Here is a 20547-nt window from a genome sequence, read left to right as displayed (position 1 = left end):
TGGTATTGTATTAATACATTTTGACAAATAAGATGTTAAAATGCTTCAGCGGAAATAACCACGGTTAAACAGCTGATACCGATTCTTTCTTTCTAACTGAAATAACATACTTGTTTAAGTGAGGACCCGATTGAGCAGATGAACCACGATGTTCTACAAGATTCCCATTTATTAAAAATAGCACAATGATAAAGATAAGAGAGATATAGGGTGTTAGGTGTTTTCTTTTATTATTTGAAGAGTTTTTGTGCATTGTTAGACTGTATTTCTTGGGGTGCAAGTCCCCAGGTGGTGTTGTTGGTATCGTCCCCTAAAGCCCCGCCACATTAGCAAGGCATTATCAGACAAAGGTTTTTATTGGATGTTTGTTGTAGATTCATGGTAAAACATGAATTGCATTCATTTTCCATTCTCATTTATCAAACATTATTTACAGTTGATTCCAGTTCATATAAACTCTTTACACCAACACTATGACCCTGACACACACTCAAGTTTAGAAATGCATATGCACACATTCACTTACAAAGTATCGGAAAGAAAAATGGACAAAACTGTATGTAGATATTGGGTTTTTAACTTTACTGAGGACAGCTAAATTTGAAAAAAAAGAGAAATATGTTTCCTCTCAAAGTAATTGGAAAAAAAGTGAAGAGTGAAGAGTCTATTAAATATATATATGATTAGAAAGATGTACACCATTCCCAGGACCTGCCAAATTTTACTTTACCAGTGCAGACCCAACGATTGGTCTGTTTTGGTAGTATAGATCAAATGTCCAAGACAATGCGCCAAGTTAAACTCTATGCAATGTTGTAAAAATGTCCTCCCTCCAATAACTCTCCCTTAAATGCCTGCACAGAAATGGTGCATTCTAATAAGAAATATCCTCATTTAAAAAATGTCAGTTTACTGAATTATTTTTGAACCAGACTATGACTTTTTTCGAAGAAACTGTTTAGGCTCTGTCAGCATTCCTAACAAATGGTTGGAGTTTAATTAACATTGGATGTTAAATTTACACAATGGTAATTATATAAGTAGTTTTAAAAGACTCAACTTAAAGGTCAGTTTTCTAGGTGTTTTTGCATTTTTCCACTACACCCGAGTCAAATGAATTATGATTGATTGTCGTCTTTCGACCATTCATTTAAACTGTGTAGCTAAGGCTCTGATGTGACTGTAGACAGTGATCGGTAATCGTCTGGCAACCGAGAAGCCTTCGGCACGCTTAAGTATTGCTTAGTGGGATAAGTCAAATTAACAATTTGAAAAAAAAACTAAAAATTGGTATTCCTTTTAATGAGAAATGGTTAGAATGCACATCCTTGTTAAATAATCGAAAAAGAAAATTACAGGGGACACTCAACTATCCATGTAGACGGTTTAAAATTACCATGAAATCAACCAAAAAAATGGAAAGCAACAAATACATTCATTTTTATTATTACATATTCAGAAACTCGTTAATTTATTCACGGCCAATGACATGGGACAATCCTTTCTCTCCATTTGGTGCGAGTGAACTCAGTGCATATAATAGAGCCCACACTTACTGAGATGGGCTTCAGTCGAGCATTTAATCGGTAACAGATTCCCACTGAAGCTCTGAAGCTTTTGAGAAGCTCACTCGTGCAACGATGATGATGATTCTGGCCACGACATTGTCTCACTGGGAAAATACCAAACTACTGAATCAAGTCCAGGCTCCATTCACCTGTGCAGGAACTGGATTCAGCAGCCTTTAATTGTAATTTCTCTATTTTTATACCACCTGAGTATAGGACGGAACAAATGTGACCTATTCATTATGTTGCTGCTTCGCGTCACATACCTCAACCCAACCCAGCTGTAAACTTTATAGAAGCCAAGGCACAGTGTTGGATTCAGATGTATTAGTAGAAAATAAAATGCTGTCTTAGAAAAAGGAAACTTACTTCTCAACTGAAAGCTGTATTGAAATGTATGCATGATATCAGTTGAGACAATGTGTGATATTAAGGACTTCCATTCAGACTTCATTACATAGCCTCTTAAAAAAAAGAAAGACGTTCATTTGGACTTATCAGCTGCAAACCCTCAGTCAGGAAGGACATGTGAAAAAGCTGTGGAACTTGCTTAAAGGATGGATGAGGGCCAAAGTGGACGAAAAGTTTATTTCTCTCCCTCTTTTATCAGCCTGTCTTTGTCTTTTTCTCCTGATCCAGTCAGGGAGAGATGGAGCAAGCCCCTTCAGTCCAGACACCAGCAGAATGCTATTAAAGTAACCATTTAGTAGCACGAACAAGGAGTTCTCGTTGTTAAAACAGAACAAATAGCCTTCATCACTCCTGTATTTTCCGTCATAAAAGAGAGACAGAGATGCCATCTATCGTTCAAACTGGTCCTTGTCGGACACATTTAAGGGGAGAGAGCAAAAATAAAATACTAAGCCAACAGCTAAATTTGTGCAGTGGCCCTCAGATTTTGTTGGCATACAGCGTGTCCTCGTCGCTTTCACTCTCGTCCTGAAACTCGTGGGCCAGCAGCGACTTCTTGGAACCCATGGAGGTGAGCCGGATCTCATCGTCGTAGTCCTCTCGGTGTTGCCGCAGGCGGTGGAAGCCATCTTTTTGACGACTGGATTTGGCTGCACACACGCACCAGATGATGCACGCCGTCACCACCAGCGCTGTCATGGAGGCGGCTGCAAGGAGAAAAAAGAAAACACACACAACTCAGCATTTCTGCTTCCATGCATGCGCAGTTAGTCACACAACATTTGAGGAATATGATTTCTGGTTTTATGGATTAAGCACACAATTTTATGTGGATAGAGAGCACATGATTTCTAAGGTCCTTCTTATATGCTTACCCGCACCGGCCACCACAAACTCTCTTGGCAGGCCAAGGATGCGGTTGTCCATGTCGAACTCAATGATGATGAAGCTAGCAGCTTCATTGGAAAAAACCACCACCTGCAACAAGGCACAAAACGCTCAGTGGGCCTCTGAGCCTTTATGGAATACAGTCCCACTCCAGCAAGGCTGACATGATTGTTCACAGCAAAACAGCAGAATATAAATCCTTGTGAATCATTATTTTGTTGAGTCTGACAGCTTCTGAATATTAGCTAACTTTTCACGTCACTCAAAATGAAACATGGCGGAAATATCGGTTTTACCACGTCATAAACAGGATGATGTCATCCATTTTGTTAGTTTGTCCACATTGAGGTAAAAGCTAGTCAACTGTCCGGCCGAGCTTCCTACTGAAGGGTGGTTCTCAATTACCTAATTAGCCAGCCTGCCTTACAGGTGTGACTGCTTAGTATGATCTGGTGCAGGTTGTCTTGAATGTCTAAAATAAGATTTGAGCGCTGGCTCATATGAATCCGAAATTACACAGCTATTTTGTGAGGATCAAACTTTGAGAATCTTGACTTTTCTCCATGGCAAGTGTCTCTCATTGTGTCATTATTTAAGTACAGTTTAAAAAAAAATGGGGAAAACTAAAACCAAAGCTCAAGACACAAGGATTTCAAACTGTTTGGGTCGAGACCTGATTCAGTAATGAATCCTGGCCTGAATACAGCAGAGAGTTGTTGACAAAGAGTAAGTGCATCTCTATCTTTCCTTTTTATCATCATCATCATCATCAGGGTTTGCTGGTCGTTTTTTGGCAGTGTGACAATTCCACCCAAACTAATATTCCTTTCTTTCGCAGAGGAATGAAATGCGTCCGTATGGCCTAAGGCGGAGTATTCGATGTCCAAAGAAATATGGGGAGACTATTAAAGAGAGGAACTACACGTTGGCCCCAAGTTATGATCTGGACCTCCTGTGTGAGCCGAGTGAAGCAGACCCCCAGAAGCCCCTGGATGACCGGTACATAAGGAATGTTGCCGTTCTTCCGGATTTCAAACCGCCCCACAGCGACGGGGGCCTCGCTGCTAAAGAAAAGCCCCCGAGCAGCTCGTCAGTCAGCCAGCCGGAACCGCTGGTGATTCACGGCTTCACGGTGCCAGAGTACCAGCGGACGTATCATTCGGTGGTGGACCCCCTGCTCTTAACGCCTTGCGGGAAGCTTGCGGCCTACAGCCTGGAGCTGGGCAGGAACATTAAAGAGCATCTGTTTGAAGAGCTGGCCTACCCTACGCTGCAGATTTCAGAGCAGCCAAATGGAAAGATGGAGCTGAGGGAGAGATTTTGTGTTCTCCGCCCGACACCTTTCATAGCTATAGAATGTAATGGGACACCAAAGTCATTTTCTCCCACAAACTTTCTATAATCCTGCAATATTCATTATTTATGTCTCTTGGCACTTTTCATTTTACTTAATGTAGCAGCTGGAATCATATTTGAAATCTCTGTTAAAAAAGATAATATGGAAAATATTTCACATTGGTGAAAAAAAGCTCCTTTATGAATAATTAAAAAGAAAACAGAATTGTGCGAAACATACAAAGCCAAAATGAATACTGTCTTTTTAATTGGGTTGTGTATCTCCCACAGTGGCCGAGTGCTCAGTATATCTTTTTTTTCTTTTTGTAAGATCACCGCCTGTTCAACAGGGCACATGTTAGATGCCTCCAAAGCACAACTGCTTTCTAAGACTTGTGCATTAAAATCATTAAAAACGAGACAATGGAAGCTTCTTCTTACAGGCTTCTTATGTAACATCTTCAGAATTATCATGTATATTAATGTAAATGTTCATTTTTTACATGTGTGTACATTTCAAATGAAATAATTTAACTCTAAATCTTTGACTTATCATGTTTTGCCCCATTGTGATCTTACATGATGTGCATGGATGTACCTGTTTACGTTGTTGCTGGTAGCCATCAGCAACGGCTTCAATGTTGTGGTTGCCGGGAGCCAGCAGCGCATGGAAGTAGCCACCCTCTCCAGTAAAAACTCTCACTCCCTCATTCAGTACAAGGATTGCCCCAACAATCGGCTTCCCACTCTTGTCGCGCACCACGCCACGCACTCCTTTATGGACCTGGGTGGGGAAGGGATGGAGGCTAAATTAAGGCTGTACAACAACAGCAAATCACAACTCTAAAATCTTTTAATTTCCGAAAAATATTCATCATGTCTTTAAAACACCTTGTTTAGTACATATAACTTTGTACATAGACTTGCAATAAAAAGTTTACTTGGATACTACTGTATCAATTTTAGAAAATAGCTTGAAATCGGTTTCGTCATACGTTTGTTAAATAGGTACGTGGCAATGAAAAACTTGTCTATTAAAGAACTTAAAGATAAAATGTGGCCTCATACCTCCACCAACATGCTTAGGAGAGCTTTCTTGTTCTCAGCCCAGAGTGTGGGCAGCTGCTCAGCAGCAGGAAACAAACAGCAGCCACTATACACAGTAATCTCTGGACAGTGACCAAAGTCCATGGAGAAGTCCTGGAAGGACACAAAATGACAACAAAGACATTATTAGGAGAGAAATGCCTAATGATATACTGTAAAGGCAGCATGGATGCCCACCTAACTGCAGAAGCTGTAAAAGACGGGACACTGTAGCGGAGAGACTTGCCTTCATGCTCCCCATGTGACTTTGTCTCTCTGCTGCCCTCATAACTCCACCTGGGATGTTTCCCACTGAGTCACAGAGAAGTTCCATTAGGTATGAATAAAAACCTCAGTACCAAAACCACAACAAGGTTTATTCTTGGTACTTAAATAACATACTTTGCCCATTATTTGAACATCCAGTGTTCCCGAGGTGTATCTTAGGGTGGTTCTTGGCATAAACACCTGCCAAGTACTTCAACGTGACCTCATTTTCAACTGTAAAAAAGAAAGAAAAGAAATGTAAAGAGTGCCTGACATTAAGTGGCATTTATTAACACCGATCAGTGTTTACATTTTGCATCATTGGTCCTATTCTTAGGAAATTGCTGCCACGTATAAATAGGTAAAGAAATCTACCAGACTGGACGGGCTTGTCGTAAGGGTAGGTAGCAACGAGGGAGCCTCCATCAAGGGCAACAGACAGGGTGTAGCCCTGGTCTAGAATCAGGTTCATCATGGCTCTGGTCTCTGGCTGGGGCTCCACCACATGCTGTGATGCATTGCCTGAAAAGGGAGGAAAAACAGACGGTGGACAGGAAATGTAAAAGTGAACTTAGCTTTTTATTGCAAGTCTATGTACAAAGTTATATAGAGTTTATTTGTGACATTCACCACAAAGACAATTGCAGTCGGATTGAATTGCTAAAAACTTACTGATCTTTGTTTCGCAATTGCGCACACACATACAAAGCCATACAAACTCACCAAAGAAATCTGTGTCTAGATCTCTGCCGTGAATATTGGTCGAGCCCTGGAGGGAGTTGCACTGCTTCTCAACAGCCCGTTCTCGTCCATCTGGGTTGATGGAAGGCACGATGACAATCCGGGTCTCATTGATCAGCTATGGGGAAAATAAATTGAGAAAAAAATGGATAGAGACAAGACATGACTTGGACCAGTTACAGTATAAACTAAACCAAATATGAAAAAAAAGCTCACCCTGGTTATGGCTGGGTTTTTTCCATAGTTGATGCACAAGAGGGCAGCAAACTCCAGCAGCAGCTCTGTGCCCACAGGGGCGTTGCCATGGATCCCAGCTACAAAGCGGATCTTGGGCTCAGAAGGTTCAGCTTCCCCTGGTTTGTTGGAGATTTCCAAACCCCAAATGGTTCGGAACTCTACACTTTGCCCTAAACTGGACACAAAAGAAAAGAAACAAGCAGGTACACCAGTATGATGAGACATGTCACCAGTTATAAGAAAGACTAGACAGTATTGACTTTCTCAGATGAGAGCTAGAGAGCATGATGTCAAACGGTTCTGTATCTTTTAGAGGAAATTCCATTGGCCGTTTTCAAATACCTGTGCAAAGACGTAATTTTAGGAAAGTTAAGTGTGAGGCCTTGCATGAAGCCAGAGAGGTCTTTGTAGCCCCTGTAGCGGAACCTGCTCTCCATGGCCGTGCTCGTGACCAACTTCTCCAAACCCTGGCTTAGAGAGAGGTTCTTGATCAAGCTCTGGAATGCCTTCTCAGATGGGGTCTGGGTGGGTTGGGGCCCCACGGGAGACTGGCCATTAGCATCCGAGCGGACACGTGTCAGGTTGAAATCCACCAACTCCACGTGATCCTTGGAGACTGTGGCGTAGGTCCCCAAAGGAATATAACTGGAACAGAAAAAGTTCTTACAGCACAGCAATATGTAGACACTTCATGGTAAATTCTCTATTTTGGTAAATCGTACCCATGGGCGGAGGCAGTGATATAGTAAGTCGCAGGGACCAGCAGCCTCCAGTAGTCTCCAGTGCCAGCTGTGGTGATATTGTGGTGAATATCCTTCACACTAATGGTGGCATTGGGAATTCCTGTCCCATCCCTAATGTCAGAGACAGTGCCTTTTACTCCACTGTGTACCTACAGAGACATAAAACCGCATTAACATTAAAGGAATCAAGTTTGAGCGTACAGTGAGAAAGGACAGGGGGTTGTTAGGAGTCCATTACCTGACGAATGAACTGAAGCAAGGCCCGCCGGTTTTGTTCCCAGTATTTTGGTAAGTCTTTGCTCCAGGGGTACTTCTCACAGCCCAGCTCGATGGTCACCTCAAAGCAGTTGGTGTTTAAGTAGTTCCAGTCCTGCATGCCACCTGGAGAAAATGTGCCCAACTTAAACTTAAACTAAAACTTAAAAGCTTCGCCTAAAAGCAGAATGACAAATTCCATTTCAACACACAACAGTCTTCAGAAAATATTGTGAACTGCTAACAAGCAGAGTCAAAATGTGGCAGATTTACTACTTACAAACCTGAAACGGCAATATTGTGTCCATTGATGTAGAACACTTTAGAAAGTAACACTGAATTAAAGAGATGTCTGAGGTTTGAGTAAAACTAATATTCTACATATAAACAACTTTTTCAGAATATCCAATTTTACAAAAAATCTCAAACATAAATGAGATTTAGAGAGATTTAGATTTAGGCTTACCTGGAACATTGTACCAATTGGCCCCATTGGTGATGCCATCCTCAAAATATTCATTTGGGTACAAGTCCTTACAAGGGTGTCCATTGTGCATCAGAGGATTCTCCTGCACGTGCATCACACGCACAACAGCAAACACACTTAATAAGCATTGATGTTATCAAACCCTTTATCTTGCCACAGACGTCACAAAAAAGACTGTGTGACTGTGTAATATAGTCTAACCTTTTTGTTTTCAATGATAACAAGAAGCACACATTATCTCAACCTGAAACAGATCCTACAGTGTGACCAATTACCTGTGAGTAGGCTCTAGACACCTGCTGAAAGACATCATCATCAGGCGACCGGCTGTACTGCGATAGCCCCTCTTTGTCATCATCGTAGGGGTAGTTGACAACCAAGGAGCCTAATATTCCACAAATCAAAGATAAGCCAAACCAGCTAAAAATAGATACGTACATCAGATTAATGGTTAAAATATGTTTGCTACGCACAACTTGTTTAACTTTCATAATGTAGCCTAATATTTAGACTTGAGTGTGGATCCAAAGACAAAACTTAAAATCATAACAGCAATCCTTTAGGTCTATTGTGGTAGAAAATGTCCAATAAGTGTGAAAAACAAACTACACAAGCAAAACATGCAAATACAAACACAATATTTCAAATGAACTAAATCTATGAATAAATGCAGAGCCGAGAGATCACTGTCAAATAGCAGAACTGACACCGAGAGACTTCAATCAAGCACTAGAGCTCGAAATGAGATCGTACCTCCATGAAGGTTGGCTGACAGGACGAAGGGGATGCTCTTCACCCAGTTCATCACAGCTATAGTTTCTGGCTGCCGGGTCTCATTGCTGGTAAAATACTGATCAGGGAAGTTGCGGTTCAAGTCCGAATTGTTGCTGTTGTTGCGTCCTCTGTAACCCTTGATATCACCTGTGAGGAAAAAAACGACAAAAACCACAGCATGCTCCTGCTGATGAGACGTACACAACCTCAGCTCCACCTGCCCTTTACTTCCTGACATACATCAGAAGCAGCTGCAAGCTAAAATACATTGGCAGACAGCCATGGTGCTTTGGGAAATGCCCCCATTCTTTAAAAAAAAGTTCACATAATTGGTGTTTGAACATAAATGTTTACACAACTAAAGCCATTTAAACCGGCCAATATAGGAGCGACTTCAGTATTTAAAGAGATTATATGTAAGGATATACCTTCTTGTAAAATAAATTAAAAGAACATTCAATAAACATTGTTTTGCAAGCATCGTTTCCATTTGCAAGTGTCCATTTGATAGAAGTCAGCAAGGTACACTCAAAGAACATTAGTCAAGTGATCAAATTACTGTTCAAAACCTGTTATGTCACATGCTTGCTCAATTATTCAAAGCGACATATCTGACAGCTGTGGGACCTGCATACGAAGATAAGGCACAAATTCATGCTGTGCAGATAGTGTGACGCTCCCGTTTCCTGTTAAATACCTGCCTGGTGTATCCCTTACCTTCAGTGGCTTCCTCATATCCGTCGGGGTTCATGGAAGGCATGATGTGGATGCGGGTGTTGTTGACCAACTTAGTGACCTCCGGGTCAGTACCGTAGTTATGGCACAGGTACTCAATGAGGTTGAGCAATAGCTCTCGGCCCACCACTTCATTACCGTGCATGTTGGCAATATACTTAAACTCTGGCTCACCTGATATGAAAACAAAAAAAATAAGTTAATAGATTGCATTGACGCAATGGAATGCACACACACACACACATCCCATATTAAGGATACATTCTTCATGACATGTAAATTAAAAAGAATTAGCCCCACTTTGTTAATCAACCCATCTAACACATACCATGCTCATGGACCTTGGGGTTGCCCGAGATAGCCATCACATAGAGCTCCCGGTTCTCCACGGAGCGGCCGATGCTGTAAAGATGGGCAATGGAGGAGAACTTTCTGCTGTAGTCGCGCAAGAACACCTCCATGTCCGAGTAGCCGTGGTGACGGAAATCCTGAGGCTGAACGGGCTGAAGTTCGGGTGGAAGTACAGGGCGGCTGGTGGTGGTGGAAGGGAGGTTTTGACCATTGGGGGCCGGCATGGCGTGTGTAGTCGCAGCGACGCCCTCATTCACCACAGGTGCCAAGGTAAAGTTAAGTTCTGTGGCTTTGCCCTCCACGACCACAACACTGGGGACTGTCATCGGTGTGTACCTGTGTACAGACAAAATAAATAAATGAACAGCGCTTGAGTAAACACCCGAAGTGCATGACACAACAAAAACAGCATGTAATTGTGTAGTTTCCTTCTAAACTCTTTACCAGGAAGTAATAACCCTGCTGAACTTATGACGTACATTATTTTTATGGAAGAGGAATGCAGCAGTTGTGGGACATTGACACTTTTCGATCCACAAGATACAGATTTTGCAACAAGCCGCGATGAATGCAGCACTCGCTGTGCTGTCATCCGCCTTTGCAATGACATTTCAAACCTGATTACTTGCCATTTTTGAAAAAAAAAGTATTAAAAAGTATTACTGACCCTTGGGCCGCAGCTGTAATGTTGTATGTTCCTGGGAGCAGAAGGCGGTAGTACTCCCCATATTTTCCTGTGGTCAGGTTGTGACGAATGCTTGCTACCACAATGCTGACATTGAAGAGGGCGGCGCCATCGACAGCGTTTTTCACATAACCATAGACACCTATATGGACCTGAGGGACAGGGATTGTAAATACCAAGTGTACCTGGCTAAAACGGAAAAATGGTACAGTAAAGTTATCATGCGGGGTCTGGATTGTGGCATCATCCTTTGTATAAAACATAAAACAAATGGTCGAAATGGCTTTGGATAAAAGCGTCAGCTAAATGACATGTAATGTAATTAGGAGTGCTGGTGAGTAATTTTCTTAGTTATAAGCGTTACCTGTTCTATGTAGGCCAGAAGGGATTCCCTGTTCAGATCCCATTCCTTATGGAGCTCAGAAGCAGGGGGATATTTGCAGCAGCTCAACTCCATTGTGATTTCCAGACAGTTACCATGCAGGTAGTTGTAGTCCTGCATCCCACCTAGATAACAAGCCAGAAAAACAAAGTAAATGAATTAGGCTAGAAATGGAATAAAACACTCAATTGAATATTATATACATAAGAGAAAAATGTGTGTCAATCCAGGAAGGGGTTCACGTAAGACGTGCAAACGTAAAGTAAAATCAGGCCTTGCTTCGCTTCATTTGACCCCCACTGGAGCTCATATGTGTCTCCTAAATGTCACAGTTTACAGATCGTGTTGCACGTGGCAACAAGCCATGACATCTGCCGTTAGGCAAACAGAAAGAACGTAGAGGAGGGGCCCGCTGTTCCGCTGCCCATCCCTCTGGAGCGGCAGCAGGCAGCCAGGGGCTCCCCGGCTGGAGGGTTGCCATGACTGCCTGCAGGAACACAGTGAATCGCTGACCTTATTCCACTTTGTAATTGGGCTCAAACACTAACAAATAACTTTAGCAAAGCAAGCAGCCTACCACCCGTCTCAGTAAAGAAGACATCAACCATACTACAATGGAAGAGAATGGCCTAAACCGATCTGTGATGCACAACAAGATAAAGCACGTTAAAACCACTAGCCCGAGATTTAACAATGCTGCGGTGCACAGTGAAACAGATTGAGTTTAATCTCTATCTCAATCATTGCCATAAATTTAGGCTTCAGTACATTTTTTTCAATATGGACTTGGAGTTCTTGCAGTAGAAAAAGATCTAAATGCATCCCGGGAGAACAGCTGCAGGTGCAAAGTTCCTCAAAGTCACCTCCGGTCAAACGCAGCAGTTCAGCACTCCGCCAGCTTATTTACTGGAAACTGCAACGGCGGAACGAAGTAGCAATCAAGAAATCTGAGACGTTTGAGAAGCATTTCTCAACTGTCCGCTTAGCATTGGTCCGACAGAGCACATTTTATTCTAGATACGGCAGGAGCATCCCCATTGTATGCCTCTGTGTAATCCTTCATACTGAACTGGTTGAATCAAAGAGGGACCCAGGACACACTGGCCATGCCCCTCTGGGCTTATTTTGAACGTGATAGTGTGTGGAGGTGTGTTGGGGTAACTCAATGGAGGTTTTACACCCCCCTCCCCCCCCCCCCCCCCCCATGGTGGCAGCAGACAACCAATTGCTCTGTCAACCAAAACAAATCTCACCCGTTAATGAAGCACTAATAAACTCCAGAACTACATCCAGCTGTGACAATGGGAGGAAATTCATACAAGGTGGCACCTCCACGACAAACAACTCTTAACCTTTTGTCCGGTCACAAGACGTTAGGCGTTGTCTTGTGCCAAGACACTTTAGGTACAGATCAGGTATAATTTACTTTAAGTAACCCCCCCCGAAAGGCTAACATAGCAGGACAAACACAAAGACAGACCATGGCAGCCTTATCCTGTCTATATACCGGATCCAGTGACACACCCGGACAATGGTAGCAAACAGGAATGTTTAAAAAGAAGGATGACATTAAGAGTTCAGTTCAGTGATATAATGAACAAAGATAAATGTAAAATTAGAATTCTGCGGGACTGAAAAAAATCTTTAAAACAGTACTCTTGTCATATGATTTATGGATATCAGACGTCTGGATTGGATTATCACAGAAGATTATCACAGCAATAGAACTGTGTGTTTCCATAAAGTTAAATTATATTCTGGACCTTGTACTTTTGTGTGTCTAAAGACAGTGACGCGTGTCTCAAAACATGCTGGATAACTAACAGTTTGGAACAAATTAATAAAAACAAGTTATGCTCGTTCAAGACTCGCTGGTGAATTACACAAGCAAGGGGCAATGTGGAAAAAGCAAAGCAAAAGCTTACAACCACCACATAAACATATGTTTATTTATATTTTCAGCAACACAGAGAGTCCTAGTCATGTGCTGAGGGTTACATGAACCGCGACACAGCTCGAGTAAAGAATGTCCCCCGAGGCCAGGCCGCGTTGAGAGATTATGAGTCAGATAATGTGTTATGCTGAATCATTATTTGATGCCCGGACTGGCACACAGAAAAGCTTTTGTCCGGGACTCCTTTGCATGGCTTTTTCTCCAATTCTGAGCACTCATTCTGTCACACAGTGTTGGACGGTTCCTTCATCTTTTAGCAGGGACATTTGGTCCAATGAGACATGTCAGAGATATGCCAGAAGCAAGCACTGTCTGTTTACCTACGTCTCGGCATTGTTGCTGCTAAGAGCTTTAAGAACTCTTGTTGCTACCTGAACTGGTCTCAATCAAAGCCTTTTAGGGTGATAAGCAGACTTTTGCTGTTGCATAAAAGTGTGTGCTTGAGTTTAGTAATGATTAACCGCTCCTGTTCCTTGTGATAAACGAATAGTGTGACACGTCATCATTGTGTGTCAGATTATCTACCAAATTACTAAATTAAATTAAAGCACGGTTTAAAGACTATAAATACTTCTCTACTTTTTTTCTTGCATTCTGTAGATTTCCTCTGAACAGTCTCAAAAGTAGACTCATACTACATTTTTGAAATTTAAATATTGTCCTGATGGAATGAGGCCGACTTGGACAAAATGCAAGCTAATCCACAGGGAATCACCAATGGCAAGAAAATCTATTCTTACCTAAAAATGTCTACAACAAAGAACCCCAACCCCCCCCCCCCCCCCCCCCCCGGAATAGAAATCCACCGAACAAAAGTAGAGAGAAAGCTGATCCAGTTTCTGTGAACTCGACTGAACTGCAGACGGTCTGGAACCAGCACAATGTGCATCCACTGAAGCTATTTAAAGACACTTTAACCGGATTAGTACCATTACACTTTTAGGAGTTACTGTTTTAGGCAGAAAAACATTGAGTTTACATATTATCTTGCGCCAGGACACGCCGTTCAGTGCAGCAAGGAATGAGGTATGACTGGGATGTTTGAGCTTATGAAATGAGGAAATAAGGGTACAGGCACTGGCTCCAACAAAGCTCTGAGAAGCATTGTATGCTGCAAACAGACCGACTCCAAAACACTGAGCGACAGTCTTCACTGTCAGATGGGTAGGTAACAGCAACAAAGGCTTAGACTGTCCTAACCACATTTTAGTCCTTCCAGAGTTTTACTTCCTTGCTGTGAAAAACAAACAATACTTGAAGCCAATTGGAGAACAATGACAGGAGAGAAAAAAACAACTTCTACCAGAGAGGCTCTTTCATCAAAGGAAGAACACAGCAATCCTGTCCGGGCCCTCACCATGGTAACATGCAGCGTACGAGTGTTACCTCTTTAACCTCTATAACAAAGAAGGTGAGAATGTGCGTAGAAGTCCATCGGTCACGTACGGGATGTGACTCCCCCCCCCAAAAGCTGGACTGGCAGCGGCTGGATATCCTCAACCTTACAGACAGAATCTCTAAGTCGGGACTGGCCGCAGTTATCGGATATCTGATCACCACAAAAACCAAAAGCTTGCGGGACCTCATCCAACAACAATAACATGTCCTCAAATTGGCAAAAAAATTGCATTATAAAAACGAAATGTAAAAAACGGAAAGTCATCTTACCAGGAACGTCATACCACTCAGCCCCATTGATGATGCCGTTGTTGAAAGTTTCGTCCTGGGAATCGGGGCAGTTGGGCATGCCGGTCTTCATAGTGGGGTGGTTCTGGGAATACACCATGGCCAAGTATCGAAACAGCTTGTCGTCCTCCGCCTTGCTGTAGAAGCCCTGCTGCTTGTGCAAGGCAGAGTCATCAAAGGGGTAACTGGCCACCACGGTGCCGCCGTGCAGGTTCCCAGACAGCACAAACCTTCAGAGACAAAAAGGGATTAGGTTCAAGTACGTCTTCCAAGTTGCACGTATATAAAGAACCTCAGTCTTACACACAATGGTGTGATGCAGGTCATTATTAATTTATTTGGAGTTCCACCTGTTTCACACTCTCTCACGCTCACACACACACACACACACACACACACCTTGTGTTTATAGTTCCCCTGTTTAGCTCTTGAGCAACACAACACAAACAGATTTCTAACTGATGATCACACCTCCAAATCCTCCACTGTGGGATGTGCATTGACCCAAAATAAGTGTTGTTGTGTGTGCAACAACTGAGCAGCAACATGTTGTGCACCGCGGCGTGGGTTTCACAGCGTGGGGGAGTGGGGGGGGGGGGCAGACTCACTTCTTCTCCTGGATCCACTTGATCACGGCCGCTACCTCGGGGACGTTGTCTGCGTTGACGGTTGTCCCGTCGTACTGGTCCGGGAAGCTCCTGTTGAGGTCCTCGTTTCGGGCGTTATTCCGACCCCCGCCGTTGCCCCCGCAGTCGCCCTCCACGGACTTCTCGAAGCCGTCCGGGTTCATGCTGGGCATGATGTAAATGTCCGTGGTGTCCACCAGCTCGGTGATACGCGGTTCCTCTCCGTATTTCGTCAGCAGGTACTCCACGAGGTACACCAACACCTGCCTGGACACGGTCTCGTCCCCGTGCATGTTGCCGACGTACTTGAATTTGGGTTTCCCCGGTGCGTCCCCGTGGGGGTCCTCGGTGATCCGCATCACCCACAGCTCCCTGCCCTCCACGGACTGACCCACGCTCGACAGGTTAGCTATGTGGGGGTATTTCTGGGCTAAGGACTGCAACAGCCCGGTCAGTTTTACGTAACCATAGTAATTTGTGTAGGTTTCCACCGTTTCCTCCGTCGAGGGGGGGACGCTGGGTGTCCGCGGGTTCCTGGCGTCACCAAGGCAGGCACCAAGGAGGAGAAGAAAGGCGAAAAGTGACGACGGGAGCTCCGCAATGTGCACCATGTTGACGAAGCTTCTCTTTTCACACCATTAAGACTTTCGAATCAAAGACAAACAGACAGGTCCGGAGAGTTTGGGACCCCAGAGGCAGGTTAATGTTTGCTGTCAGATTGGTGTGGCCTGTTTCCATCTACTTCCGCCCATCTCAGAGGGGCGGGGCGTCAAGGTGACGTCATATTTTAAGGTCGGCTGGTAGAGTTTGACTACGTTTTTACTTTTTTGTTCCCATTTCAATTTCATTTAACGTGTAAAGTGATACGCCGGCGGCTATATAGTTTGGGTTAATGTGCAGATAATTCGATGTGAATGTATACTAATCTAGCTTTATGGGTAAATGAATTTTAAGTTTACATAAAGTTTAATGTTTTAAACCTTTTCTGTTGAATTATTCATAGGAATTGATGAAAACCCAGGCTGATGTTATGCTATGAGACCATGTTAAACCCTAACAATCCTCACACCTCTATCCAAACTTATGTTCACTTGCTAATAACGAACATATTTGGTTAACGTTTTTTCTTTTAGCCATGAATGGAGAAGAAAGGCCTGAGAATATTTGTCTTAAGGGGACCTGTGTTTAAATGAATGTGTTCAAACCACTCTTCGCTTAAAGCAAACACAAAAAATCTTAGTGAGAAACAACTTCCCTGAGTGATTTTCCTCACCAATTAACCGTTATGAGTTACTTATGCAATTCTTGTCGTGGTCTTTGGGCAGAGCAACCACATAATATTTAACTTGTTGGCATTTGAAAATACCACTTTGAGTTGTTGATGAGCTTTAACAGTATTAATCCTTGGTTGGATGACAGTGTTTCCCCTACCATTAAAACTAGGGGGGCGACCTCCCCCCTCCAACACTGAAAAAGTGTGCAATACATTTTTTTTAAAGTTACAATTGTTATAATATCTTTTTTTGTCACATTTCCACGCACAGCTTATCCACACCAACGTGAATATGTCGCAGATATGTCCGTGTGCCGTGTCGCTCGCAGCAGCGGGGCAGAGAGCACCAGAGTTATAAATAAATCACACTGGAGAATCATGGTTAGCAGCAGACTCTTGTATCTCTGTTTATTTTGTTTTGCCCATTCTTTTTTATCAGTGGTAAAACCATCTTTACCCACAAATATGAGGAGCAATGACTGAGTGACATCTCTGCCCTGCCGCCATTGACCTTTAACTTCCTTCTCCTCTCACTTGTGTGGGGTGTCAGTCAGGAGTTTCTCTTCATTGTTTCCATTATTTCAGCGTATTTCTATTTGGCAACAAAACAAAAGCACCAGCACCAGCAACGTGTCAGTTCAGTAAGGTCTGACAGCGCTGGGGAAAGCTTGGAATGACTGGGTTAAGGGGGGGGGGGGGGTGGAGGGGGGGGTAAGGGGTCCAGGGAATACGCTCGAGGTCTCATTGCTGGATTCGACGCAGCGACTGCACCTGGAAGGACTGAGCATGGGAGCCCCACTCTCTGTAATGTTTGTACTCGCCGCCATGACGATCACACTCCATGATGTACTGGTAACCCCGGTAACCTGGAAACTGGTAGCACACCCAGCTGGAGGAGGGGGGGGTTGAAGGAGGAAATTAACCCAGTGATTAGTGATTGGAAATAACCACACTTAAAAACTATGTGAGACTAAAACCATGGGTTCTTCTTGTTCTGGAGAGAATGTAGGTCACTTCCTTGAAAAGATGAAATGTTGGGAGTTATACTGCCGAAACCATACAGAAATATGAGTCACTTTGAAATAGAAAGTCATATCATGCACTTATTGTAAGTCGCTTTGGATAAAAGCGTCAGCTAAATGACATGTAATGTAATGTAATGTAATCTCAAAATGTTTAACCTCATATAAGGCATTTGTTGTCGAGACTCTGATAATTACAAATAGACTGACTAGACAGACTAATTTGTAATTAACAATTAAATACATCATTTTCTCCTGGGCGGTTGCTGTTGTTGTTGAGGTGTGTTATTACAAGATATACTGTGTCACGAGAGATTAAATACAATATGTTAGTTAACATTTGTGAGTAGAGAAAAGCCTGCAGGGAGATCCATCTGAGTGCAGGGGTTGAGACTTACGATCCACTCTGAACTTGCATGGATCCAATCTCGTTGTTGCCCCAGCCCATCGCCTGCAGAGAGGGGTAGTCATCGTTTATCTCCCACTGGCGTCCCATGAAGTTCTCCTTCTCAAACAACACCATCTTGGACTCCTTGTGGCTCTGTGTGCACATGACGCAAGAAAAGACAAGTTATTAAGTGGGCCTATCTATCTCATTTGTGTGGGAAGTTCTCAATCTAATAGTGCATTAAAATTTGTTTGGTTAAACTTAAGTCTACGAGACATCAAATAGAGAGGAAAGAGGAGCCTATTGGAATGGGACAAAAACTCACAGCACAGCAGATGGGGCGGAAGGACATCATCCTCTCAATGTGGTAGGCGTTGCTGCCGCTCCATGACTCCCAGTGAGGATACTCTCCTCTCTCCAACACAAACTGCTGTCCACAGAAGCTGGAGTGCTCATATCCTGCCCAGCTGTCCGCAGCAAGCAGACACATACACACACACACAAAACACACATGCAGTAGGACACTTAGGAAAACAAGCTGATTATCCAATATCGGCTCTGCTGAACATCTCAATTGTTTCAGAATATGCATGTTTTCAGAAGGCGATGTCTTTAACAGTAGGTCGTGTGTGTAACGTCCTGCAGAGCTCTTAGTTTGACTCACGCTCCACACTCCAACTTCAGGGAGCGGATGTTGTCAACGCCACACTCCATGATGTTCTGGCAGGCTGAGGTAAACTCCAGACGCTTCCCTTGGAAGTTCTCCTGGTCATAAACCGTGATCTGGAGAGGACACAAATGCATACATGTAGTATGCACATGCCACACACACACTGGTGTGTGCACAGACACACACATATCATTGACATCGTCAGGCCAGGTAAGGAAGCTAAAATAATTTGAATGTCATTTTGCTAAGCATCAATGGCAAGACACCCACCTTCCATGGTCCCATTGGGATGGGATTATTCAGAGCCATGCTACTGTGTGTCTCAATGCTGATTCGCCTTCATTGTAGAGAGATGGGAGAGTTACATGGTCAACTTAAGAATCCTGGACTCTACGAAAGAACATATGGCCTACGTGGTCTACAAAGGTCTATAGGATGAAAAGATGAAGATGGAGGGCTTACCTGACCGGCCCCGAAGAATAGCAGTGCAGTCCTCACAGGGGGGGCTCCACAAGCACGATGTCCCGAACTCAGAGTAAACGGACCTATTTATACATGCTGTTGCTGAAAAGCAGCTGGGCCCGTGGGTCCGGGCAGGGAGTCAGCACATTGCTGTACCGGTCATTGTTCAGCACTGAGCTGCCGGGCTTTAGTCCACTACATTCGGACTGGATGGAGGGCACCGTGCCCAGTGCATATAAGCGCAAGTTCCAAATGGTCAACAATCAATGGCCCAAACCAAGTCCTGGTCCAGGGGACACATCATCCCAGAAGAGAATGCTCTTGCCAGTGACTCTACTGCAAAAGGAAATAACACATTTACTGACAACGTGTAAAGCAAACTGTTATGGCGGACCACTAACAGATTGTCTTAACTTGTTGGTACTACAATATCTGTCCTTGAAAGACTCTTGACTCAAAATTGTTTGAAAATATGATCTAGATTTGTATTTGAGGAGCTAACCTACTGAGTTCTTCCACACCGAGCTGTGATCCGTCTCCGACCTGCACGCCATGTCCGCGTCAACTGACCCACATGTCTCTGGTCTTTTCACCCTTTCACTCGCGCCTATATGCAAACATGCTCAGTCATGCACACACACATGGAGAGAAAGAGGAACGTAGAGGCCTGTACATGCGGTCAGAAATACATTCAGAGCATACAAAGAAACTCACACACTTGCTCATCCAACCTTTCCATTAAGACCTTGAGGTCAGTTTACAACTTTAAATTTGACTTTTTTCACTCCTCGTCAATAAAAAATAACTAATAACTAAAACATGCACATTCACTGCTCCGCCTAAATCTTATTTTCATTGCTTTTAATACATTTTAATCCATCACAAATACCAACCTACAGGGCAATGTTTTCAAAGCATTTCACATAGCTCACCATCTAAATTCCAAACTCTTATTGGCTTATTAGCTTCAAACAACCCAAATTATGCACTATCATAGTTATAAACATATTACAGAAATACATCCGGTATACCATTAATACTCTGGGTCGCTGAGGAAGTAAATAATTGTGTCACACAATCAATTACTTTGAGGTTTCAGGTTTAACACGTACAGAAACATTCAGTATACATGTTTAAATACCCTTGTCTGACATGTTTGATATCCAATCTGGGTGAGCTGATCATTTTCAAAGCTCAGAAGAAGCATATGTGCGCATGAGAGATTCATGGCTGCATAGTCAAACATCTGTGGACGATTTCTTTCCAAATATGCACACAAATGCATGTGTGCATATGGCCTGATTGTGTAAGTGGGGTGTTATGAGGTGTATGTAAACGGCCTGTCTGTACAGCACTATAATTCGCAGAAGAGTGTCCAGCACCGGCCTCTCGGGAACAATAGAGCGACGGACGCCGCTCCTGCAGTCAGCACATTACACACACAGGGCTCAAAGGCTTGGACTGCCTACACCGGGTATCAAAAGAAAGAGACACACAAAAAGAAAAAGCCCATCACAGAGA

The 20547-nt window shown here is 43.3% G+C and overlaps 3 protein-coding genes across 3 annotated transcripts; 1 reads left to right on the top strand and 2 right to left on the bottom strand.

The window, feature by feature from the left end:
• Positions 1-206: 206 nt before the first annotated feature.
• On the bottom strand, positions 207-16101 carry cpda (carboxypeptidase D, a). The gene is made up of 21 exons (XM_037448008.2): positions 15194-16101; positions 14568-14815; positions 10928-11070; positions 10546-10715; positions 9856-10214; positions 9510-9701; positions 8772-8939; positions 8294-8403; positions 7998-8100; positions 7515-7657; positions 7256-7425; positions 6876-7178; positions 6513-6708; positions 6279-6414; positions 5931-6077; positions 5691-5789; positions 5536-5600; positions 5271-5402; positions 4801-4986; positions 2855-2957; positions 207-2686 (listed from the first exon to the last, which is right to left on the bottom strand). Exons 1-21 carry the CDS (start codon positions 15820-15822, stop codon positions 2460-2462), a joined length of 4029 nt encoding a protein of 1342 aa, XP_037303905.2. The 5' UTR covers positions 15823-16101; the 3' UTR covers positions 207-2459.
• On the top strand, positions 3177-4782 carry LOC119194171 (uncharacterized protein C22orf31-like). The gene is made up of 2 exons (XM_037448349.2): positions 3177-3593; positions 3706-4782. The coding sequence occupies exon 2, from the start codon at positions 3715-3717 to the stop codon at positions 4267-4269; it is 555 nt and encodes a 184-aa protein (XP_037304246.2). The 5' UTR covers positions 3177-3593; positions 3706-3714; the 3' UTR covers positions 4270-4782.
• A 1095-nt stretch (positions 16102-17196) lies between the features above and the next one.
• On the bottom strand, positions 17197-18873 carry cryba1a (crystallin, beta A1a). Its single transcript, XM_037470700.2, has 5 exons — positions 18835-18873; positions 18559-18677; positions 18220-18361; positions 17905-18047; positions 17197-17373 (listed from the first exon to the last, which is right to left on the bottom strand). Exons 1-5 carry the CDS (start codon positions 18871-18873, stop codon positions 17226-17228), a joined length of 591 nt encoding a protein of 196 aa, XP_037326597.1. The 3' UTR covers positions 17197-17225.
• Positions 18874-20547: the final 1674 nt, after the last annotated feature.

The sequence above is a fragment of the Pungitius pungitius genome, chromosome 3 (genome assembly GCF_949316345.1).
Source record: "Pungitius pungitius chromosome 3, fPunPun2.1, whole genome shotgun sequence".
Classification (NCBI taxonomy): Eukaryota; Metazoa; Chordata; class Actinopteri; order Perciformes; family Gasterosteidae; genus Pungitius; species Pungitius pungitius.
The sequence above is the reverse complement of the archived record's forward strand: the minus strand, read 5'-3'. Positions and strand labels throughout refer to the sequence as shown.